General features: G+C 39.6%; 1 protein-coding gene across 1 annotated transcript in view; it reads right to left on the reverse strand.

Annotated features, from left to right (window-relative positions):
* The window catches only part of KCNH1 (potassium voltage-gated channel subfamily H member 1), a 177,588-nt gene that overhangs the window by 61,258 nt on the left and 90,165 nt on the right, over positions 1-26,165 (reverse strand). The window contains exon 10 of the mRNA XM_048296236.1: positions 15,480-15,676. Within this exon, the coding sequence (XP_048152193.1) occupies positions 15,480-15,676 (197 nt within the window). The remainder of the gene's footprint in view (positions 1-15,479; positions 15,677-26,165) is intronic.

Genomic DNA, 26,165 nt, shown 5'->3' on the forward strand with positions numbered 1-26,165 from the left:
AAAACAAAATCAAAATTAAATCATTTGTCTGTTTCTCTAAATCACTTAGGATGTCTACAGGCAATTGAAACCTTTTAATAGGAAACAAAGAATATTTATATTGCAAAACAATCTTAAACAATTAATATTATGCTATTAATATTATGCTATTTTTCTGCATTTAATGCAAGTTGCCGTATCAATACCCTAAACAAAAAGTAAAATGGGAAGCTTCCTAATGCAATCATGATTAGTAGGTCTTAAGCATGTGGGAACTAAAGAGCCACGGATCCAGGAATAGCCAAATAACAACTAACATTAGCTTCCTTTACATTACAAAGGTAATTTGTTTAGCTTATCATTATTATCGTTATTACTGTTGCATCTTCACACCCTACTCCCATCTGCTCAGTCTTGCCTTACTGCCCATGCAGAATTCATATTCAGCATTTACAAAAGAGATTAGAAACCTCTGGTTAAAGAAGGATCAGTAATTTCTTCAGTAGAAGTGTTCAGCACTGGTGTCAGATCCATTTTAGGAGGCTCCCAGACATAAGAATTATTCCTATTTGTTTGTTTGTTGCACAGCTCCATGAACCATGAAATACCTGGCACTGAACTGTGCTTGATTTCAAAGCAAGAGTTTTTGCTATGAACAGGTTGTGCTAGAAACCTCCAAATAGCTGAGAAGAAGAGTAATCCTTTGTAAAAATCTTATTTTCTTCCATCTCAACTAGCTTTGATGCTTCTACGGTAAAACTACAAGTATTCACTGTCAAGCTGCCCTTTCAGAATGTTCCTGAGCACTGTATATGCCAGATGGCCTCAGGCTGGAGCACGAATGTTGTCTTCTCTGCTGCTGCCCAGCCTGGTGTCTCCAGCAGGCTCTACCTGGTCTTCACTGCATCCCTGAGAGGGGACCTACTGCCACAGACACCATCCCTTGGCAGCTAAGGCAACTGAGTCTCATTAACACATTGGTTGTCCACACCACTCGCACAATACAAAGCAGTCCTATGGAAGGGACCCTGCCTAGCTCTGCTACCTGCCAGCATGTGTTCAGGTAAGGTGAGGGAAATGAAGAAAGAAATCAGCAGCAGGATAGATCCAGATCTCTGAGAGGTCAGCCTTCCTTACCCGACTCCCTAGGCTCATCAAGGACTGTAAGTGAAAAGCCAACCACCACTGACCTCTAGGTGTTTGTTCCAGCAGACCTGTTTGCTCACGTGGAGCAGAACCACCCTTCTCCCTGCTGCCTCAGGCTTTTTCATCCATCACTGTCTCCTGAGAAGGTGCTCCCACAACTCAGAAAATGACATAGCTCATGAAGCTTGAGATGTCCTGCCTGTCTTAAGGGACACAGCTGGCCCAGGTCACATTCAAAGGCTGCTCAGAAGGTGTGGGGCTCAGCTGCTGGTGGGCAGAACACAGCAAATCACACATGCAGAGTAAATCTCAAAGGAAAACATGACCTGGCATTGTGCTCAGGCAGGGGTAGGCAGCATACATGGTGTGACGAGCCAGTCTCAGATCCCAAGCACACACAGTTGCTAAGTGAGTCTGGGGAGTCTGAGCAACCCACAGCTGGCATTCATCCAGCAAGCATGGAGCAGCAGCTTGATCACATGTTGTTTTTGTAAGGTGGGAGGGCTGCAGGATGCAAGTGTTATATCTATTCTGGTCCTTAAAGCAGCTTTGTTGCTCATGTTCACACAGGAGGAGCAGGAGCATAAGGATCAATCATGCACCATTTGGGTACCATGTGGCAATACCAATTAAGACTACTTTTGATGGCCACCATGGCAGAGGCCCAGCAGCATGACCTCTCCAGTGAGAGACATGGGCTTCATGTCCATGCCACACAGCTTTTGAAGCAGCATTTTTTACAAGGAGTGTGGTAGATCAGTGGTCCAGGTTGCCCAGTGAGGTGGTAGATGCCCCATTGCTGAAAACACTCAAGGTCAATTGAATGGGACTCTGAACAAGCTGATCTAGTTGAAGAGGTCCCTGCACTGCAGTGCAGTCAGACTAGATGACCTTTAAGGGTCCCTCTCAACACTCACTATTCTGTGATTCTGTATTGGGTCCCTCAGGCTCAAGGATGTGTTACGGTAGCCATAAGACACGATGCAGTGGGTACCACATCAGACTTTCTAGAAGACACTGTGTTGGTAGGTTAAGCCTTGGGTACTAGAGCAACCTTGGATACACACAGTTGAAAAAGGACCTCAAGTGCAGTTATGTCACCAGAAGATGCTCCTGACTTTTTCATTTTCTTCTACTGGCTGCTTTAGTAATATTTCTTGGAGATCATGAGAGTGTAGATGTTGCTTTACTGCAGCTTCTATCGTCAGGAAGGAGTAGCAGACAGGCTGTCAAATGGCGAAGTCTGAAGGGTTTCTTTGGGGCACAGCTAGGGGAAAAGTTGGTGAGACAATCTGAGGTTGCTCTTTACTGTTTTTATTGTGTCCACCTGGTCTAATAAAACTCTGAAACACTGAGCTGTCTCCATCCCCAGTCACCAACTGCTGTCCTATAGCCTTGTGGATCACAGAGCACCAGCTGCTCCATTCATCCAGGTTTTTTCACCCACCTCCATGGAGAGATACCAGATGCTCCACTCCTCTCCTGCCTCTTTCTCTGTTTTAACATGCTTCTCTACTGAGAGGCTCTCTTGGTACATGCAGCATTCAACAAGGGGAAGAGGGACAAGTCTGTGTTTGAAATACCGTTTTTCTGGCCTCTCCTGACAACCTTGTCCTTGTTTTCGCTCACTCAGTTGCTTCCTTTAGCACATTCGTATGGACTATTAAATCCTTACAGGCTGGGTTTTGTTTCAAAGCAGACACAAGGCCCTTTGCAAGACTGCAGGACAAAACCAGAGTCTGCTCTTCCACTACACAAAGCATAATTCAACATACTATGCCACGTGCTGCAGACCTTTGAATGTCTTCTACACAGAGTAGAACATATGACTAGAAAATGCTGGTTCCATTCCTCATTGTCACTGAGGGTCACTGTACAAGACAGCAAGTCACTTAATCCTCTACATTTTGGTTTCCTTTCACATAAGGACAATAAATCATTCAATCTTATAAAAAAGAAATAAAGAAATATAGTCCCATATGAGCTCTTTGGATGAAGTGCTCCTTTTGTATACCTTAAAATATCCAGTAAAGAAATTCCAACATGTAATAAAATGACAATATTATTAACGGTAATTTGGTAGGAGCCTTATAATTCTACAAAGTGTGCCTTTCTGAACAGCTCTCTGAAGAGCATAATGAGGTTTGGAAAATCTTACTGATTGGAAAATGTGGTGAAACAAGCAATATGCAACATTTAGTGAGAGATTCTCAGAGAGCATACCAAGAAACACCCCCTCAGTATTTTTGAAGTTATGCCTTCACATCTCTAATAAATATGCTAGATATAAAAATAACAGAGCAATTGCAAATTTAGATGAACTTTTATAAATTTTGGAAACATATTACAAACCAGAACCCACAAGTTTTCCAGACTCCCTTTGTGGCTGCATCTGTGTTACAGAATGGTTTGGGTATGAATGCTGAAGGTCGTTTAGGAACCATTTTGATTGTCAAACACAAATGACCATTTTCAAGGTTGCTGAAAAAGACCACTGTAATGCTTTTATGTTATAGAATATAACTGATCCCAAATGACATCCCAAATAAAAGCTTTCCATTATGACTTCTTCCATTCACTCCCATGAATTTGTCATTGGACTAAATGTGAATCTCCTCTTTCAGAAAGGGTACAGGACAATCACTGAGAACACGTAAGCCACTGAAACTTTTACTCCTACAAGACTTACTGCTTGAGCAATTTGAAAAATGCAAGCAAGGAAAACCGAAGGTTAATATTTCTAGACTACACCAAATTTCTAATGGCAAAGCCAATATCCATTTGTTAGAGCTAACACTATTTTCTTCCTCTGTTATTGCTTTGCAACTTAGCATGACCAAAGGTTACAACATCCTCATATTTCCACTCTAGCCAACCATCTGATCAAGTATGTGATGGAAGTCAACAGCAATTTTGTTTTCATTAATCAAGATAATAACTGGCAATAAATAACATCTTTGCAGTCACTGTGAAGTAACAGCAAAACCTTGAAAAACAACAAATTGCACGTCCCCCTGCTTAGAGGAAGACTGCAACGTGCCTCACTTCTGCAGCACTGGATACAAAGTATGCTGAAATTTACATGACATTTAAATCTTATACAAAATCGAGGCATCAACCTTGAAGATGGGAGACACAGATGTATCTATTCCAGTCAACCTGGGTATACCATTAGCTCTTTTTGAAGTATTTTGTCTGGGTTTGGGTTTGTCTTTTGGTGTTGGTTTTTTTTTAAGAACCAATGTAAAAAAGAAGGTTCCAAAAGGGGAATGTAATTCTGTATTTTCACACAAAGACAATGTTTACACAAAGTAAATAATCCAGTGTATTACAAAATTATTGTGGCAGAAATTTTCTTGGATTCTCTGATGTTAGCTCTGTAAAAGAATAATGAAAAAAAAATCTGTTGTGTAGTATATTTATTAGAGAGCATATGGGAGAAATGACCAACCATGAAGTATGTCAGAATGGTGGAAGCACATCCTCTGAAATTTTAAGAGGGAGGCACAGTACCTTTAGATGAATTGCAAGGCAAAGCCAGGTTGGGGAATGCTGGGGAAACGGTATAGATGTGGTTTGCCAAAGTCACAAGGACTTGGAACAGTGCATGTGTGGAGTGTTTTCTTTCTGTGCTTGGAAAAGATGCCAGGAGATGGTGACAAAAAGAAGAATCACAAAGGTATATGGTATTAAAAGCACAGAGTATTAAAGTCCAAACACTTCTTTAATTGGGTATTGCGTTTTCACATTCATAATGCTGTACTAACTAAAAATGGATTTAGCAGACTTAGCTCCTGATAAAAATCTGGTGAAAACATTATGCAGTCTCACAGCTGCATAGACAGACAACGCATTTGGACCTGCGGTTAATTAAGATCCCTTCATGTCCAGCTGCATGGCTGTTTGTGGATAGTGAAATTCCCATTCCAAGTCCTATAAGGACAGCATTTTGATACACAGAGTATACTCAGAGTAGCCTACCACTGTATGCTCCAGCTTTAGTTGAGAGAGGTATTACCAAACACACTGTATACATGTGTGTGTCTTTATATTCTCATATATACACACACAAGATGCTGAAGTTCACGCCCCATTTTGTAATGTAAAAAGCAAAAGAGAAAATTAATGGGAACAACAAAAAAACCCCATTAAAATAGGAAGAATATTAATATTTTCAAGTAAAGCTGAGTGTAAGGCCCCCCTGCAGTCTGCTAATTCGGAAAAATTACTCAAAAAACACTTAGTACATTCATTTGTATAGGGATTTTACGTTCTACATCAGTGCCAGGTATCACATTTCTGTTCGAAAATCTGAATCCAAACAGGTGTTTGACACAACAGTGCACTTCCTTTTGAGGAAGGAGTCATACACAGTTTGAGCAAAAACCCAGTTGCTGGCTGCAAAATTAATACCAAAAGAGAGGGGATGATTTGTGATTCTACTCTCAATGTATTTCTCAAAGTAAGTTCTTATACTGAGCCACAGCCCAACACACTCCTTAACACTTGACTTTAGCTGAAGGAATAGTTGGTAGCTGCAGTTATAGCAGACAACTGGCAAGGTGCCCTATCAAGTTTTGTTTGCAATTGGCTCATTCCCATGATGGCAAAGAGTACTGGACTTCAAATTCAGAAACTCTCACAAGGCCGCACCTCGTCGTTACTCCACTTGAGATGCAGCAGTCAAACACTCCAATGTCACGCTGGAATGGGCAGCAGCCTGCAGAGCAGGTTGACATCAGACACCATGTTACCTGCATGACTGCTCGCAGCAGGCCTGAGACTAAGGAATGTGGCACGCTCCTGGCTATTCTCCCCCAGCAAGATGCTTGTTCAGAGGCAACTAAAAGGTTGGTTGTCAAGGATGAATACAGGAAAAACATCAGTCATCTACACACAGAGGTTAGTTTGACTGCTCAGTGTTTACTGTTTATCTGCTCTGAGATCAAGCTGGGAAACTACTTCGGTTCGCACGAAACCTTAACAGGATTTGTTGGATTTAAGGTGATCTAATTCTTTTATGCCTGTCATGGGGCATAGCAAATAGAGCCCTCAGAGGAACTATGGAGACCTGGCTCAGGCAGAAAAACAGGGAAAGGACCTCCTTTGTCTCGCTGTCCAAGAGCTCACAGTTACAACAAAAGTCTCAACATTTAAGCAAGAAAATAGCAGACCTGTAGGTAGGGTTTGGTCTGGAGCCAGGATCACAAAGCCTCTACACAACACTATCTGCAACCTCCAGAACGTACTTTCTTTTACTTCCTTTTTTGTTTTCCCATACGGGGCAGTTATTTCATCTTTCATTGCAGTGCCAAAGAAAGGATCAATCTGATCACTTAAGATTACAAAGTTTGATTACTCAAGGATGTAGGTTGGCCAATGTAACTCAGCTTTCATACTGCAGTTACCTACATCCTCTCTCCTTCATGGAGTACCTTGAACAGGTTGTGTTTGGATCTGCAGTCCTATGAGTTCAGCTCTTAGTGACCCTAGAGAAGACCAGAAGGTCAAAGCTGTTATGCCAGGAAATCACCCTCTTTTAGTAAGTTTATCCTGCACCCAGCTGCTTCCCAGACCAGAAAGATCATTTTTAGAAAAAAAATAATACAGGAGTGTATTAAGTCACTGTTCTGTCTTTGGCTTGGTCATTAGTGCTCCACAGTGAAGCACCAGGCCACAGAGGTTACTATGTCATTGACATAATTAGTGCAGTTATAATACATGATAGAACAAGGCACACAAATGCAAAAAAGTCTGGGTAACAGCATGAATATATTAGAAAGAGTGTGGGACATTGGAATTACTTGGGAGCTTCAGCAATGATTCAGTCACTGTACATATATATATATATGTATATATACCCACAGACAGATACGGCAGGCACCAAAAAAACCCCGTATCTTATTTTTTTTATTAGAAATACAGAAAAATGTTCAATCTCTGGCCACTCAGTCATGGTAAGCAGAAGACTGCTTTGGAGAAAGGGTAGGAATTCTTTGAATTCCCCTGGAATGTCCCCTCTTTGCAAGCCTGGTGCAGAACTGGACTAAGGCACCTCATTACACTTGACTGTGGGCAGGTGGTGGAGTGCCATGCACATATTGAACACACCATGCAGACAGACTACACATATTACACTTCTATTTCTCTAAATCAACACAGTAGTAAGAAAAAGGATGAGTTTAAATTTGGGATTAATCCTACCTACTGTAAAAATACTAGCAAGAATTTCACTGTTTTCACAAGGAAGACTAGATTCCCAGACTGTGTAAGAGCAGCTACACTGTCTTTTGGATTATCGTCTTCCGTCCCTGGTGGTGGGCCAACATTTAGAACTTCCTCAGTTCCTAGGAAATTCATTTTCTATTTTAAAAAGGCTTGGGGGAGCTATTCTGGGGAATCCTCATTCACGCCGAATAACCTTTCTCTGTATTAAAATTATTTCTACGTTTTAGTCTACGTGGGTGGAGGAGGGTAAAAATCAAAGTGATGCATTTCCTTCTGTTGGGATAAACAAGCTGGTGTGGGTGGTTGTGCATGTTAAAATGAGACAAAACCTTTTTTTAACGTCAACTTTCTATTACTCATCTGAAAATAGCTTCACAAAAGCCAAATGTGCCTTTTTTTAAGGATTAAAAGAGTATGAAAACAAATTTTATTTTAATTCACCATCAACCTTGTTACATGTATTTTCATCTACTCGGAAAATGTCTTTCCAAATATGGAAAGACTTTATGAACACTAAAGATTTCAAAAAGGTCAGAATTTTTTCTTTTATATTTAAGGCTGAGTATTTTACGAGTCACTGAGAAAAAAACTCTTTCAAAAAACAACTCAAGCAGGTCTCCTCAAAACATGATAAAACAAAGCAAGCATCAATTCGGTTTCTGGATTAATGAATGAAGTTCTTAACCTCAATTTCTGGTTGACCAGAACCCCTTCTGTTTACTGCACTTTTCTTCCAGGTACTGACATATAATTGGAATGTCTTTATTGACATAACATTGACATAGTTTTCCATACTTAGAAAACACATTGTGAAATAGCCAAAATTCTGGGTTTACAAATTTAGTCTGCACAAATATAATTTCTAATTCAGTGATCAGAATGCAAATGATAGTTAAGAATTTAGTGACCAGCATGGGAAAACTTGTAAATCTACAATAGCATAGAACAGGAAATACTCTTTTACTGAAGATACTTCAAGGCAGTTATGGTTTTAGTATCAGCTTCATAAAAGAACCATATTCTTCCATTTTAAGGTGAATTGGAATTTGAACTTCAGCCATACAAGCTCTTCCATCAATTTTATTGATGACTATTAATACCTATTGATGACTGCATTACTTTTAATGGAATTTGCTAGTGAATGGCCTATCAGAATTTCAACAACGTAATATTTCTGTGAAGAAATACACAGCTTGCTTTGTATGGCATACTAAGTTACTTCTTTATAACAATTGTACAGACATTATACTACAGCACCTAAATGTATGAAAATTACTCATTATTCATAGTAGCAGAAGGCATCTCAAACATGTGATGAATTCATTAAATCAGTTTAGAAGGGATTAGTTGTTTAAGAGCATTCTAAAGAAGCATTTTGCTACTTACCCACAGAGCTTTATCTAAGTCCCAGCTAAAATTTACATTACAACATATAATGTAGTGAGTAAAAGCAACAGAACAGTTTTGTTGTCTGTTTTGGGTTTATGTAGCAAGGGTTTGATAGCAGACAGGCTGCAGAGGTGGCTTCTGTGAGAAGGCACCAGAACCTGTCCCCATGTAGGACAGAACAAGTTGTGGTTCGCCCCAAGGCGGACCCACCATAGGCGAGAGCTACATACATATCCAGTGTCAGTAGCACCTCTGTGGTAACGTATTTAGGAAAGAGTAAAAAACACTGCACTACAGCAGCTGAGAGAGAGAAGTGAGAATAAGTGAAAGAAACTTGGCAGAAACCAAGGTCAGAGAAGATGGAGGGGGAGGAGGTACTCCGGGGCTGGAACAGAGACTTTCCTGCAACCCACGGTGATGACCATGATGGAGACTGTGGAGCTGCAGGTTGTCCCCCTCTGGCTCGTGGAAGCCCATGGTGGGGCAGATATCCACCTGCAGGCCACTGAGGGGGGCCTAGGAAGGAGCAGGTCTTCTGGCCAGGACCTGTGGCTCACCAGGAGAGCAGCCCTGCAGCAGGCTGTTCCTGAAGGACTGCCCCCGTGGAAGGGACCTGCACTGGAGCAGTTCCTGAAGAACTGCTGCCTGTGGGAAGGACACACACTGGACAAGTTTGTGAACTTCCCTCTGCCATGAGAGGGACCTCACACTGGAGCAGGGGAAGAGTGTGAAGAGAAAGGAATGGCAGAGAACAAGCGTTATGAACTGACCACAAACCCCATTCCCCACCCCCCTGCACTGCTCAGGGGAAGGAGAGAGAAGAGTTGGGAGTGAATTCGTGCCTGGGAAGAAGGGAAGCGATGGGCAGAAAGTGTTTTTTAGATTTTTTTTTTTTATTTGTCATTATCCTACTCTGATTAACTGGTAATAAATTAAATTAATTTCATTCATTCAGGTTTGTTTTGCCCACGACGGCAATTGGTAAGTGATCTCCTCGTCCTTATCTAAACCCACAAGCTTTTAATCTTATTTTTCTCTCCCTGTCCTGTCAAGAAGAGGGAAGATAGAGAGGCTTGGTGGGCACCTGGTTACCAGCCAATGTCAACCCACCACAGTGTTTTAGAACTTCTTAGTTAATTGTGTTTTCTATGGTACACACACATCCCCACTACGTAAACTATTTATCTGTAGCCAGATCTTCCTCTCTATAAGCACAGGAGCCTAAGGCTCCAGGTCACATGCATTAAAAAGAACAGAAATAAGTTTAGAATTTGGAAGTTTTGGAAAATAAAATTGAAGATGATGTGGCTGAAAGGTAATGGAGTTGCTTTGGCTTGAGCACAATCACATATTTCAATAATCGCTGTAGGTGTATGAACATTAAATGCTCGCAGTTCGTCAAATCCTTTCCAAGTCTGGGTGTTGAGGCTTTACCTGGAGGGGTCCAACAAACTACAGAGGAGGAGAAGGAACAAATCCAAGGGCACATCCTCCCGAGAGCATGAGGTTTCAACTCATTGACAGACATAGCACTAAAACCATCCATAGAAGATGCACACACAGCAGGCCTCAGAGCACTTTCGGTACAGAGTGTAAAGCCTATTTGCCCAAAAATCTGTGGGCTAGCTAAACAGTTCTCTGTTAGAGACAGTTAGAAGTTCAGATGTCCAAGGCCAGAGAAAAGATGCAAAAATGCAATATGGAATCTACCAATGATGAAACAGAATAAAGTACCTTTTGTTTAGATTGACATGGAAAAACTGTGAATACAAGAACATCCAATTCCCTGAACAACTTTTAAAAAGCAGCATGGGAAGGAACACAGTGCTTAAAGGAACACAGTGCTTAACTGTTTATTTATATTTGGACAGGTTTTTTGGAAATTGACAACTTTGCCTCCTGGACAGCTAATTTGGCATAATTCCCAAGCCACAGGCACTTCCAGACATACCAGTCATGTCCAATGTCCTCGGTTTTCAGTGCTGTAAGATGCGTGCCTGTCAAACATCAAAATCCTCTCCCCACAGGACTTGTGGGATTGTTTTGGTGACAAACACAGGAGAAAGAAGAGGCTGTCAGTTTGACCATTATGAAACCTATCACCAAATAGGACAATATTCTAAAATTAAAATCTTTCTCTTCTCAGTGTAAGAAAGCTTTGTTGAAACCTTCCAGCAATTCAGGCTTTTGTGTAGGAGAAAGAATTCTGGGATACCATTTCAAACCTCTACCACGAAGAAAGATTTTAAAACTTGTCATGCGGAAAGGCAGAATGTAAGGCCATGGACTGCCTCTCTGAAAACAAACTGCTGCCAATGCCCCCTGAGATTTAAAATCAGGGCTTGAGGCACTCCTAGCTGAAATGTATGATTTGAGAGACGTTCTCTCTCTAGTTAGAGCTTACACTATCAAAAGAAGAAAGATTAAGCTAATGCTGAAGAGGAAAGTACAATTACATTTTAAAATTGCTTTTTGAAAAAGATGTTGGGGACCTGTCCACTGGCACAGTTGGAATACCAGAGAATAAACACACCACTACATGTACAAAAGCAAGCAATCTTACACTGCCAAGGAGAGAGACTATTCTGTTACAATCACTGCTCTCTCAAGTATGTTCTGACTAGGAGCTTTGGCTCTAACTCACTAAATCACGTTTGATTTGTAAAAACACAGAACATTCTTTGCCGCTTCTTTCACTCTAACAAAATCCCAGTAACATACCTACATCCTACTGTCTTCCCTCTTTTATATCAGGATACAAGTAGCTTCTGGGAAAGCTACTTGTGCTTCCTATCATGACACTCCAAAGTATTCAGAATTAGTCATTTAATCTCTATCCAGGCTAAAACGGCTTACTAGAGAAATCTCAGCTTAATAAATTATGTATAAGAATTCTCCCTTTTATGTAGTGCGAGCAGTCATTTGAGCTACAACATCATTTATGGCTGCAGCAGAATGAAATGAGCAAATACACTGTGGTACAACCCAGTGTAAGTTAATACTGGTCACAAAGCTCATACACATGGAAAGAAGCAACTGCTAAAGCCAGAACATTTCCCAAAGGCCTTTCCCATTCTTAAAGAAGGTGCCAGCAAACTTGCACCCCATCACATGCCAAAGACAGAGACAGGTAGTTATGCTTCTATGAACCTGGAGCTACGATGTCCAATTTGGAAACCCAGAAGTGTTTAAATATTTGGTGGGAGAAGCCAGACCTCCATCCAGCCTGTGCATCCTGCTGCCCTCCTAATCTGCAGTATTTCTTTCGTCTAGCATACCTTCCATGAGAGTGAGTTTGTGACTTGACTATCCAACAATACCCCCCAGTGTCTGCACTCTGGTTCCTCTCCAAGATTCCTAAAATGGAGAGAAACATCAAGTTAACCTGCTTTAATTTCAGAACATTGTTACAGCAAGTATTGCTCTGAAAAACCTCTATCAGCTTCCTTTCAGCTGCAAAGTCTTCAAGTCCAACATACAGCCACCTGCAGCCACAGACTGCAGTTTCAGTTTCTTAGCACGGTGGAAAGAGAGATGCAGCAGATGATTCTCCCTCTGTTCCCACTTAGATGAAAATTTCAATGACTGGCAGCAGAAGGAGTTAATTAAAGGTCTGCTTTCTCTTCTCTTTTAGGAAAAATAAAAAGTTTTCTAAGTCTGAGCTCCAGTCTGAGGTAACTAGACAGCTAATAACTTCAGCAGGGATTTTAGTCACTTGAGGAAACTGCTCAGGGAGTCACCTGACAGCAAGCTGACACTTTTAAAAAAGAGGATATTTCACTGGTATTTGTTGAGAAAGCGAGTGAAAGGAAACTGCTTTCACAGCACAGACAGGGACAATAATGACATGCCAGGCACAGAGCATTGGAAACTTTTCCCTTGGCCACAAAGCCTTTAAGCATCACAGGCAGTAACATTTTATACCTGCAGGCCTGTTCTAGGGAAGGCATAAAGGGGATACATGGACCAGAAGTATCCTGCCCTCCCAGCTCAGCTCAAACCACATTCAAGACAAGTAGGAAGACCAGCACAAGGAATGTTGCCTTTTACTTTGCCTAAATCCAGCTCTAGGTTTAGCTAAGGTCAAGACCAATTGACCAGTTAGGGTACCTTCCAATGTGCCTGCATGTCTGCTTATTTCTGTCACAGCCATCAGCACGTGGATCCAGACCCAGTAACAGGGGGAACATCTCTTCACTGGCACTGAAGGGCCTGGGATAGGGAATCCCAGCTCCACCAGGGATCACTAGAGGAGACCTGGCACCCAAGGAATATGTTAATATGGTGAAAAAAATGGACCAGTGCTAGAGTTCACTTAAGCTGAGTGAAACTTGGCTACAAAGCACCTTGAGCTGTGTAGTGAGACTCAGTACCATGGCCAACTGAAGGCATATGTACCCTGAAGATGGGGACACCTCAGAGGAATAACCAAGTCTAAAAATGTGAGATCCTTCTGAAAAAAAAAATCCCCAAAGCTGCTTGTTCATGTATTTGGAATCTGTATGAATATATTTGGGAGAAATACACAGTATCTACATTTCAACCAGTTGAACACTTTTGGAGCCAGAGATGAAACTGTTTATTGAAATGAAAAGTGTAATTCTGGTATTTATACTCCAAAGGATATGCAATACCTCACAAATGCAACTAACAGAAGGTACCAGTTCATTTTAATTCTACAAAATTCCATTTGCAGAAATAGACCATAGAAGTGTTAGAAGCGACAGGCTGGGGAGCTATTTCTAAAAAAAAAAAAATCACAGATATTTAAACCAGATTAAATTCTAAACTCTAAAAAGTTGCCTTTTAACATGCATTACCTCAAATCTCTAAAGTATTGTACCTTCCATGCATTTTCAAGAACATATATTATCCACATTACTTAACATTTGCATTCTGATTGCAATCAGCCTTCTTCTAATAAAATAAATAATGTTACAGTCTGTTAACCAGGAACCATCAAACTCTTGCCTCCATTATCAATCAACGCCACTTTTCTGCTGACTGCAACTCAATTAAAATCCAATTATTTGAATAACTGGATGGAAATTGCTATCATAAGATGTATGTTTTTATTAGGAACATTTTGTGTAGAAATTGACAGCACAGGAGTTGTGACACTATGATTAAAAAATGTTTTGTAACCTGGGCTGGGAAAAGCTATGCCAATAAACATGGAGGGGCAGGGTCACTTCTGGAGTAGGTATTTGATTCTAAAGTCAGGCCTTCTGGCTCAGAGCAGGTCCAAAATTATGTGATTCTGCTAGCATTACTATGAGCTGTTAGAAAGCTGATCCTTCTAAGCTTCAAAGGTTGCTACTTCTACAGATGATGTTAAAAAAAAGAAGTAGTTATATATTCTGAGGGCATCTTACCACATTACCCATGGAGTTAATTGTAAAATATGTCAGTCAGTGATACTGATTCTTTAGGTGATATCAATGTCAAATTCTTTCATTTACTTTATTTCTTACATTAACTAAGACCAGGTAAGGAGGTGTTTATTAACAGGACATCTCTCTTAATATGCTTGCAGCTGAATACCTTCATTTGAAAAAAATGTCTTAGAAGGAAATCCCCAAGTACAAATTTGTTCCTTAGTTTTTAATCACATCAATTTTCTACCAGAGCTCTGATTTATTTCACCAAAGTGTGGATAACACATTTTTCTTCATCCAACCCTAAAAAGCTGAATTCTTTGATACTGATAACATATGCAGATAGAAAATATCATTGCACTACTTTTACTTTCAGTATGCCAACTCTAAATATAAAAAATAAAATATCTTTAAAAATGTCTAGTTGTAAAGTCTAATTTTACAAAACAGATTTAAAAGATTAAAACAGTTCTATTTTTTTCAGGTCTAATTATCTAGGACTTACTTGGCACCTGAAATTACTATGGAGAACCATTTAAGAACAAAAATTTCTCCTATCAAACATATTTCTTTACCTGATGTCAAATACCCTTATGAAGCAAGTACAGGTTCTCTAATGCACTTCTTTTCAGCGTAATATTATTGTCTTCTACCTCACATCATAAAATCATATCATCTGAATTATACCTACTACAGTTTTAATAAATTTCTGCAGAGGTTGTTCACTGAGGATTACACAGAGGATTTAAACTGGGCTATTAGATTGTGATTACTTGCATTTGACAAAATACCTTGAACTGGCACACAGCAAGGAATGAAAAGAGCCAAAAAATCAAGGATAAGAAAATGGAAATACTATAGATAAGCAAAGTAATTCCAAAATGTGATTTATAATAAAAGAAACAACTCTTCATAGAATGTCATCTTCATATTACTTTTCCATTGTGATTACTGTACCTAACTTTTGTTCCATATATCAGATTTTATATCTTTCCTGTCATTTTCCTTGTGATTTCAGGAACACCCCTAAAATATTTTTAGGGGCTTTACAAACTAAAGTTGCATTAAGTAGTGAACGCTGTTTATCACACGTACATGACAGTTTTCATATCTGCTGGAACCTGTCTACTTCCTAGAAATGTATACAGTCTAGCTCCCTCTAAAGCTAGCACTGGAATAAATACTTATAGCCTTTTGACTCTACATGCTAGCAGGGTCTCCTAGGCAAGCACTGAAAAATCATCTTATAAAAGGGGTCCACGAAAAATGCCAGAATTCAAGCCATTCAGTCTTCTCACGCAGACAGACGTTAAAAGTGAGATCATTTACATGATGTATGTTAAAATCACAGCTACTTACCCTTTTTCTCAAGTTGTAGGTCAAAATGAGATTTCTGGAGAAGGAGTGTGAAAAGGCTGTGTAGAACTCCAGCACTTTCTGCAAGGCATCCCTTTTTATCACATGAAGATCACAGTAAGTCAAAGCCCTTACATTAGCACAGGACTGGGCGAGGGTCGACTCCTTCCAGAACACATCACCAAAAACGTCTCCTTTGCCTACAGAAAATCAACACCATTGCTTTCAGTAACAGCACTACTTCCATCAAAAATATAACAGAACAGACATCTCATTCATGCAGTCAAGTGTCTTCTCTTTTTGCACTCAGAAAAAAAAACTGTCTGGAAAAAAAAACTTTGAAGCATTTAATGGCTAACTTTTTCCATTATCTTTTTCTTAATTACAACAGTCTAGCAAAACTTCATAAGAATGAATCATAATTTGAAAGTGTTCTATGTGACAAGTTCCCTTTAAATATCAATAAAGATTTTTCTTTCAAAATCAAGAGAAGTGGTTCACTCTTGGTTCATGTTCTCTTCTAATCCCTTTCAAAGAAATTAATTAAGAGGAAATGGTTTTTCCCTTTCTCCTTTTAACTGTCACACAAAGGATCTGTTTCTTACATCTGTGCTGCTGAGTCTTCTTAATCTGGCTACCATTTACCCACTGTTGTGTCAATAAAACCATCCTGTATAACATATCAGTGCAGTTTCAGGCTGCAACTAAACAGAGTCCAAACCAAGAGGAGTACAGATTAGTTATCCCCAACGCAACAATGACAAGGCATGAATGTTTAGCTGTTTCACACTGGAAGGAAGAAAATGGCCGTTTCCTCACACCCTTTCCATGTGCATGTCTCTATGAGCTTGGGGCAACCAGTGAAATCCCTGCAGTGGGATACTACAATGAGGGCATTTGCACCAGTCTGGGCACTACAATGCTGGGCACATATACCAAAACCTACTGAGGAGCAGCCCCCAGTCAGGATTTCACTGGTCACACCCCAGCTCAGGCTGGGCACAAAAGGGAGCGTGTAGGAGAAAGTTACAAGTTCATTTCCAAAAGTAATTGTCTTTTTTTCCTGTTTTCCAATACATAATGCTAACAAAAAAAGAATATTCAGTTGTTACCTTGATAATGAAAAGCTAAACTGTTTTTGTTTTGAAATGTGTTTTCCTCCCAAATTTCTGTTGTGCTATATCACCACTGCCCATCTCTCTTAAGACCAATGACATGGAAATGCATCCACATCTATCAAGCTGTGGTAGGAATGGTCCCTTGTCTTATAAGTATTATCTTGCCCGTAGCAATTCTTAAATCCAAAGCATCAAAATATATATTAGTTTACTGACTTCAGCCAGGTTCTTTTAGATTTCCTTCCCTAAATAAATTGTCATTTTTGAAAGCTTATATGAAAGTCAAGAGAACTATCAGGGGTAAAGAGCTCAAGAAAACTTCTAATTCAAACTCAGAATTCCCATCTCAGTCCTTCAGCTGTATTCCACCCTTATCTAATCTCTTCCATGAGATGATAAGCATTTTCTCTTTGAGAAGATGCTCTCAACTTGATGGTAAACTACCCTGAAGTGCACTAAGCTGTCGTTAACTCTGATGTGCTCTCAGTCTTCCACAGAAAACCTACACCATCCACCTCCCATGGACCAGTTCAGATCCTGATCACTTTGACTTCATTTTAATTTTAAATGTGTATATACCCTGAAACCACCTGTTCTGTTAGCACATTTTTCACAAGATTAGGCAAACACACCATAAAGATAACGTTTCTTCCACTTCTAGTCTCCTTACATAGGACAATGCCAACATGCGGAAATAGTACAAAAGCTTCATACCAACAAGCATAGCAGTAGTCCCACAGCCCAGTACAGTAAACAACTTTTCTTTTTAACAGCAATGACTTTTCACATTTTCAATTATTTGTATGGGTTTTGTTAGTAGATACATTAAAAACGGCTTAAGAAAAAAAGCTTCCATGCACTTAAAACAGATCTTCCTCTACAAGGCTTTTAGACAGACAAATACACAATATATTCAAAATTGAAATGAAACAATTTTTATGCACCATAAAAACTGATATGCTTCACTGGGTAAAAATGGATTGTTTGCCTTTGGAATAAATATGCTTTTACTCACAATCTTCCAGGCAATTAGCTAAACAACTGTTTTAATTAACGCTCTGGAATCTATCAAGCATTGAAATGTGGCATCACTGATGAGCAACAGTTAGAGCTGGTAGTCCAAGCACATGGGAGAGGAATTCTAGCTCACTTCTAAGTGTATTGCTTAACATCTCCGGACAAGTTTCCCTACCTTAAAATGACAATAATTATGTTACTGCCCCACAGTAACATGCTGAATAATTAATACAACCCAAGCACAAACAGCAGGGTGCTGCTGTGCCTACCTCAGAAGTGACATACCACAGAAGTTAGTTATGTCTTACTCTTTTTGAAATTTAATTCTGCTTTTCACATAACACAGAAAGACACAACTCTGTCCTTCATCCCTGGCAGCAAGCACAGCTGCCTTTTGCTATTTGTAACTTTTCCCTCCATAAAAATCTCCCTCCTGCAGTATCCTGCCACCCCATTAGTGGCAAGAACAGCACAGGAAGGAGCTGTGTCTGCTGTGTGCCCACTGAGCCAAACCAGAGAAAAGCAAAACATGAGCCACAAACTGAGCCAGATCTCAGAAGTCTCTGTTTTTAAGAAACAAACTTAAAAACCCAAAGAAGTTGTACTCTTTTCTTTCATTAAAAAACTTCCTTGAAGTTAAGAGTGAGGAATCTAGTCAAAAATGAATTCTACACTCTATTTCAGTTTCCAAAGTAAGGCACATGGAAGCACCTCATTGCTTTCTGTCAAGTCCATTTGCTAAATGAAGCATACCAAAAGTATTAAATTTGATTGTCAGATTCTAAAAGAATCACGTTTGACATTTATAGAAAAATGAGGGGGGAAAGGAGCAGTAGAAATCTATACAGCAAGAAGGAATTAAAATTCCACCCAGGATTACCTGCACTGCATCAGAACAATTGGCCACTTATGCATAATAAGGAATTGCATACCATCTCCCTTTGTCTATATGTTCTTCACAAAGTATGATCAATCGCTATGGAAAAAGGAATCAAAAAAACAGGGGGGCAGACTAAGTGGGTGTTTTATCAAAACCATCTGGAACTGGAAAGCAAGAAAGGTATGGTGATGCTTCTGAGTCAGAAGGTGGTTGGCAAAGTCCACTGGCTGCATTAGGGAACCTGAGCCAAAAAACCTCTTTTTATATATAACTCTAGGCTTTATATATTTCACCTTACCTCTGAAGAAAGATTAAAAAGCCAGAGAAATGCAGATGGCCGTTTGTTTGTCAGTACTTTGCATTTCTGATTCCCAGTTTGCTGAATTCCAGATGTTTGCCAGGAATGTTATCTGTCAATCACACTTAAAGTGGATGATCTAAGCTTTTACCATCAATCATTTATATTCCCTGCTGGATTTGTGGGCTCAAGACCTTTTCCACCATCAGCTCAGCATGCATTGGAAAGCCAAATAGTGTTCTGCCTTTTATGTTTCCTTGTTTGTTTTCATTATAACAGCAAGTCCCCAAACCCTGATATATTTAAACTGGGAAGAAATATTTTATAAAACCTCCTGTTACCATATTTGTTCTTTCCCAATTTCTTCTCCACATCAAGTTTGTTATTTATCTTCTAAGCGAAAAGATGGTTTCTCTGTTACCACTGCCAGTTCAGCCTGAGTCAGGCATAAGGTCAAGCCACATCCACTCTGTCTCCTGAAAGCAGCACCAGTAATGAAGATCTGATTATTGCAGCTTAGTCAGGTGTTCTGCTGATTCTGAGAAGAGAACACCCTCGCACTGCAACTGTATTGCCTTGGTACCACAACAACCCTTGGCTTTTTCACTCTTACAAGAGGAAAGATTGAAGAGTTTTCCTCTTAGACAGAAGATCTTCCACTCTACTCCAAGAAAATAAATATGGCTCATGTGGAATATGCGTTTGGCTGATAACCTGCTCAGTCCATTTTTGGGTTCTGGGTGTCTGGAAGTTGTGGTGCAGTTTTGGTGTGATAGCTGGGGGAGAAAATGAGGCTATGGATTCATGTGTTGCAGGTCTTCCAAGTCAGTATGAATTTTGAAGGCATTTGCATGAATCCATGGATTTTCAGTATATCAGACAAAATATTCATGTTAGAATCATTCTCAAAGCAATAGTAGTTGTTACAGCAGCCAACAGCAGAATCTAGGTCAGGTCCCTTCCCAATTTGCCTTCATCTGCACGTTTGAACAACAGAATTAGGATCTGACACAGTCTCAGCAGATCCAAAGATCAGGTAGAATGACCAAACATTGCTCGTGGTGCCTCAGTGGCAAAGCAGCACTAAGCATATCCTGCAGTCAGGTGTTAGCAAATACAGTTATCTGTGATGCTAATCCACAGTGGCTGCCACAATGACTTTCCCAGCACAGCTCCCTGGAGCACCCACGTTGGCCTGCACCCTCAGGATCTGCTCTCCACCTCCAGGCAGCGGGGGGACACCAACTACTATAGCAGCAAACACACAGATTCTCTAGGGTCAAATTCCCTCTGTGATCACCACATGATTATTTGCCTTCAACTGAAAATCCTTCCCTTCTCCTCTCTTCCCTCCTTTCCTCCAAATCTAAGTAAGGCATGGAATTTAAATTTTCCCATTTTACTGAGTGGAGAAAGATTCAAGGAAAGTAAAGACACTAGAGCAAAAATAATTTTTCCTCTTGGTGCATTGTTTTAATGCAACAAAATCTGTCAACCAGAAAAAAAATGGAGCTACCATTTGGCATTGAGGTGGAATATTCAGTATCTGTCCTGTAGATAAATTGTACAACTTGACAGCCACTGAATAGCCTGTAGTTTGGTCTTCCAACACAGTACAGCTGGCAGGACATGATGCATGAAAGTGATTTGCTGCTTTGGATTTTCTTAAAGATTTCTCAAGTGCAAACTGAGACATGTAATGAGAAGTGAATGACCAACTGCCCTTCAGAGAATACACTATTTTTTTTTAAATCAGAGGTTTTAACTACTCTTTTCCTCTAATTAGGCCTCTGAAAAGCCTGAGTATCTCTGCCACAGAAACCAAAGTAAGTGTTACAGAGATAATAAACTGAAGCTGTACTTTAAGTGATTTGCCTGGTGCAGGAACAGAAACACAGTGTATCTGTCCATGTTGTAAACCACAGCCTGGCAACATTTTGCAGACAGTTTACTACACAACTGCATCAATTTTCTCTGTTGGAGCACATTACTGTACAGACAAAATAAAAACATTTATTTTAGAGATGAGTAGCAACAACATGATTTAGTTACAGCTAAAATTTCTATTATTGTTGCTATAATTAAGGCGTTTATTTGTCTCTCAGAATACAGCATGGATTATATTTCACTATGTGAACACTCACCTATTGTGATGAAGAGTTTTAAACGTCAGCTGGGCCCTACCAGGTTTATTCACAAAAAAAGCCAGGAGGCTTCACCAGAATCTGTATCATTTATCCTTATTTGCATTTTAATGGTTGCTATAAAAATGTTACAAAAATGTGGCTGGTTTGTACAAACTCAGGATATGGAGTAGCTCAGGTAACTGTAGTCACAAACGTATTTGGATGTATTTGCACCAGTTAAGTGATAAGAAAAACACAGCTCAATCTGTGTTGTCATTGCATGTGCAGTGCTAACTCTCTGACCAAAAAAAAAAAACCTATATAAGAGGCTCAAATTGCATTATCCTCTGAGTTACTTCCCTGATTACTTAGGGACAGCCTTTGTGTTCTACATATTGCTTGAAACATACATTAAAGCCCCAAAATTTTATTATTTTATTTCAGACAAAAAGGATTCACACAAGTTTAAATAGTAAGTTTCGTGTTCTGAAATACATAAAGTAAATATTTTGAAAACCTCACAAAGTTTGCATCTATCTTGTATTTAATTTTATTTAGTATTTCTAATAACTCCTTCAATACAAATATAACAATGTTACAGAAACATATCTCTGAAAAAAGTATTAATTTGAGATTTGGAGAAAACAAAGAAAAACTAGTGTTTCATGAAAATTTTTTTGATTATTTTTTACCTGTCTCTTCTCTTACAAAAATTATTCTTCCTCCTCCAAAATTGTGAAACAGAAACAAAATCCTACCCAAAACAAAAATGAAAATTCATTCAGTGGTTCACCTGGCAGAAATCAGGCTCTTTATAGAAAGCTGACTTCCTTGCTAAATTATAATTTCTACCTCTTCCCACCTCTGGTTGGAGCATGCACACAAACATGATGTGCAAGCCTTCCTAACACAGATATCCTGAGCTATCAAGGGACATGCAGGAACAGAGAGCCTCATCTCCACCACATCTCAATTTCAGCTGCCAGTGTCCTGCCAGACACTGCCATCTTCCAGGGAGAACTTCTTCCACATGCGGTGCTGTTGGACAATATAAGAGCACATTATGCAAAGGTGTATAAATTTGCAGCAATAAAACATGAAACATGCCAGAAAGTTCCCTACTGAGGTCTCTGTTCACAGGGAATACTCCTCTTCCTCAGTCACTCCAGCAAGACATCAAATGTTTTAAAAATCTGTTTCTCCAATACCCTGCGCAGTCTTAGACCATCTACAAACAGCACTGGACAGGAGCTTTGGCAATTCATGCTTTTAATGTCTGTCAGAAATTAGACATAGAACAAACAAAAAGTCTCAAAAATGGCAAGTCCTGATATCAATCCACCCCAGATGTCTGGAGGACAGGAATAAGGAATACTCTCTGTCCGAAACCACCATGTGGGATAAACCCGTATTTCTCAATAAGAGTTTCAGTGCTGCTCCTACATCCACCATGAAATTAAAATTTTATATTAATGTAGACCTCTTTATGCCACAGCCTTTTAAAAAGTTTAGCTGGATCTCCATCTGTAAAGCTTTTGCTCAATGTGCCCAGACACTCATTGAGCAAATCGGACTCTGAAAATCATTCCTTCAGTTGCTGTTTATTGAATTACTTCATAGAAACATGTAACTTGCCCAACCTGCCTATATAAATCAATCTAAAAAAACCCCACCCTTCAGCTATAAATAGAAAAAGCACAATAGAACTACTGAGGATAAAGATGATTTTAATTTTAATCATTCCTTTGTCAAAGCACCACTGGTCATGTTTCAGTCTTATTCAATAGCACAAACAATGCTGTGAGGTTAGATACTGTCAGAAAACACATAATGCCATCCATAATCCTGCAACCATTTGTTAAGCCTGAGAGCATGGCAGCTTGGCATTTTTAACACAGAGAGGTGTACCTAAATTTAAAATTCAGGTGAAAAATGAAGCAGTGAAGTAAGGGACTTCTTCAAAGACTTGGAATTAAATAACAGGCTGTAAAATAACACAACTGATTTTTGAAAATGGGGTAGTACACAGAGCAGTTTAGTTTAGGGAAACCTGAGTTAGCTCAGGTACCAGGGACAATCTAAAGATAGCAGCCTCAGCTCAGTTAATTTGTCTGCCCCCCTCACATCTGCTGAGAAGCAGTTTTCACATCACTCGCTGAAAGTTGCAACATCTTCCACGGAGAAGGTCCAATCCAGACAACACTCCTGCACTGCTATTGTCCCTCCTCTAAAACAGACCTTCCCTGCGGCACAGTTGCCCTTGCAGTTGGCACTGTCCTATCTGGATGCAAATCTGTCCCACCAAAATCTGAATCAATCCTCTGGTGTCTACATCCGAACGAAATGCTTACGGCTAAATGAGTAAGCTAAAGCAATTGTAAAGAAAACAAACAATTATTCTTATAACGTTTCTTTAAGACTGCAATTAGATCAAATTAAATCAGCAGGAATTTCTCCACACAAAGCAAATGGAGCATTTAATATCCTGCTGAAACAGAACATGGCACATCAAGGTCCCCTACAACATCATGTAAAAACCACAGTCTCCAATCTTGTCAACTTTGTAGCTTTGTAAATAACAATAAAAGATCTGTAAGCCAGGGTCATGCAAATTTCACTTCCTCAACTCCTGTGTGATCTTTAATGTAAATCTATGTGCAACCTTTGCACACTCCCTGCCACACAACCCACCCCCACCAAAAAAATTCCCATTCTTGTGTTACTGCATACTTTGATACTTACATAATACCTACATTCTATTATTGCCTTTCAGCTTTGATAGCAGCAAAAGGAATAGCAACAGCAAACTGACCTTTTGGAGAGCAATTATATTCCTTGCTCCCAATAAATTCCTGCCTTGACTTCCCTTCGTGTCCCGTTCACTTTACGTGCCCTTTGTGGACTCAGGAGTTGGACTCAACAATTCTCACAGGTTCCTTCCAACTCAGGATATTCTATGATGCTAAACCAACAGTCAAGGAAAAAGTTTATTCTCTTGAAAGTTTTTTTGCTCAAATAAAGATAGCAAGAACATAAATGCAGAACAGCTGGAATGTAACACTTGGGACAAACTGTTTAGTGGGAGGGTGTTGTTTTTCCTTTCTAACTAAATCTTCTAGTAAATGCTACTTTTCTCATCTAGTGCTCAGCTCTGAAGACAACAGTAGTTTCCAGGGCTTTGGTTTTCAATTGTTAAACAAAAGCTTAAAGCTCCCTATCTTTAATCAAGTCCACAAAACTAACCTCCAGTCTTACCTTCCATACACACATGGCCCCCTTGCAGGAAGTATCAAGACCACTTCAGTAGCTTTGAATATTTCATATAAGTAAAGATTCGCTGCTGAGTCAGGCCCTCTAAGAGTCATTAATTGACAAATTTTGCAGCAGTCTGAAAATTTAAGTACAAGACACTGCTTTCCCCACCGCTATCTACAAAAAAAAGTTTGTCACCCTAATTTTCAAGGGTCTTCTCCTTCCTCTCTCTAGCTTTTTACTGGTATGTTTCCCTAAAGGTCAAAAATTCCCCCAATTTCAGGCAGAAAAAGTTTGAACTAACTTGGGTCGCAGAATCACTGCCTTCCTTCAGACTTCCTAGAGAAGAGGGATTTTTTTGTTCAGTCTTGGAGTACAATTATGTCAGTCATTTCTAACTTAGAATTGGTTTTTCCCTATAAAGACCAAGAATGGTTTTCTAAGTCATTCAGATATTTGCACATTAGCACAATATAAATCCTTTTGTAATTAGGCCTCCTATCCAGTCCTTCCATGTATTTCCAGAAAATATGTACAAAAAGTTCTTTTTGCTGCTATGACATTCTTTTCTGTAATTCCCATTACATTATCTAAGCACACATGCAATTGGAGACATAGCACAGGAACCAGCACTTCTTCTATAGAGCAATGGTGAGGAGAGATTTAAAAGGTTCAGAATAAATGGCTGGGGGGCAGTAAAGTGCCTTTTCCCCTGCACATTCCAAACAAAGCTGCAGGCAGACCTTATGGTCTGTGCCTGGAACACAGTTAATTCAGGAGGAATATTTTTAAGAAGTTATTTGATAATTTAAAACGTAGCCAATCTCCTGATCACGAGTAGGTTTTAACTTTTCAAAGACCTGCAGTAAAGTCATATTTTCAGATGTTCAGTGTCTCAGCCTGAAAGATCTGCTCCAAAGCAGAGAAACTAGAGCTGCCAAATGAAGCACACATAAACACTTGATTGTTTTTAACAGGGGAGACAAACCCTCACAATTTCTCTAACCACATCAGGATAAATGGCTCAGTCTTTAAGTAAGAGTAGTTCAAAGAGATACTGTCAGTCTCAGGTGGATAAAGCAGCATCAGGCCAAGTGGGAGGGCTTAGAGAAGTTAAAAGCAAAGCTAAGTTGAAAACATTCTCTTAATGGAAGTCCTGCATGACCTGTGCTTCGTTCAGTTCTCTTCAGGGCAGGGACTGTGTGATTTGTCTCAGTCTTCCACAAAGTGCTGAGTGTACGTCAGCACTTCATCCCACACAGTAACAGCGGTGTCAGGGGAGGAACAGCAAAGTACTGAAAACAGAATTGTGTCTCATCCAGGCAGCTTCCCACCAGCTAAACTTCCCTTCTACATAATCCCACTCTCATACTTACACATTAACACAGAAAACATAGCACAGAGCGGCTTTTCTTGCTAAGTCTTATTTTTCTGACTCGTTTGTGTTGGAATGAATCACAAATTAATCCATCACCTGGATGAGAGGTCATTTTCTACATTTTTTGCTTCTGTTTCTTTGACTCACCAAATCCAAAGACTCTGTTGCATGAACATGAGTAATTCCTGTATGTTAGCAGAAATTTTGCATAGAATTCAAAAGATATATCTTTAATCCCAACAAATCAAACTTCATACAAAATACATTGATTTATTTAAATTTTTACTGCAAACGTGCAAACGTTTGGGTTTTGGTTTTTTTTAATTTGCTTATTTTTGTGGTTTTGTCTTAATTTAAATTAATGGGAAAGGCAATCTTAGGGGACACACAAAAAAAGTACATTTTTTCACTGCTGGCCTATGTGCAATTTCTTCCAACTCAGTACTTGTATTAATCCAAGTCAATCAAAGTCAGTGCTTTGTTCTAAGAACATAAGCCTGAACTGAGAATGTACCTGTCTCTGGGTATTACACAGAACTGATTTGGAAGGATATTATGCAAGTGTACACAATACACTCCAGGGCTACACAATACACTCTTACATGCCAGTCTGCAATTTA

This window comes from Corvus hawaiiensis, chromosome 3 (genome assembly GCF_020740725.1).
Source record: "Corvus hawaiiensis isolate bCorHaw1 chromosome 3, bCorHaw1.pri.cur, whole genome shotgun sequence".
Taxonomy (NCBI): Eukaryota; Metazoa; Chordata; class Aves; order Passeriformes; family Corvidae; genus Corvus; species Corvus hawaiiensis.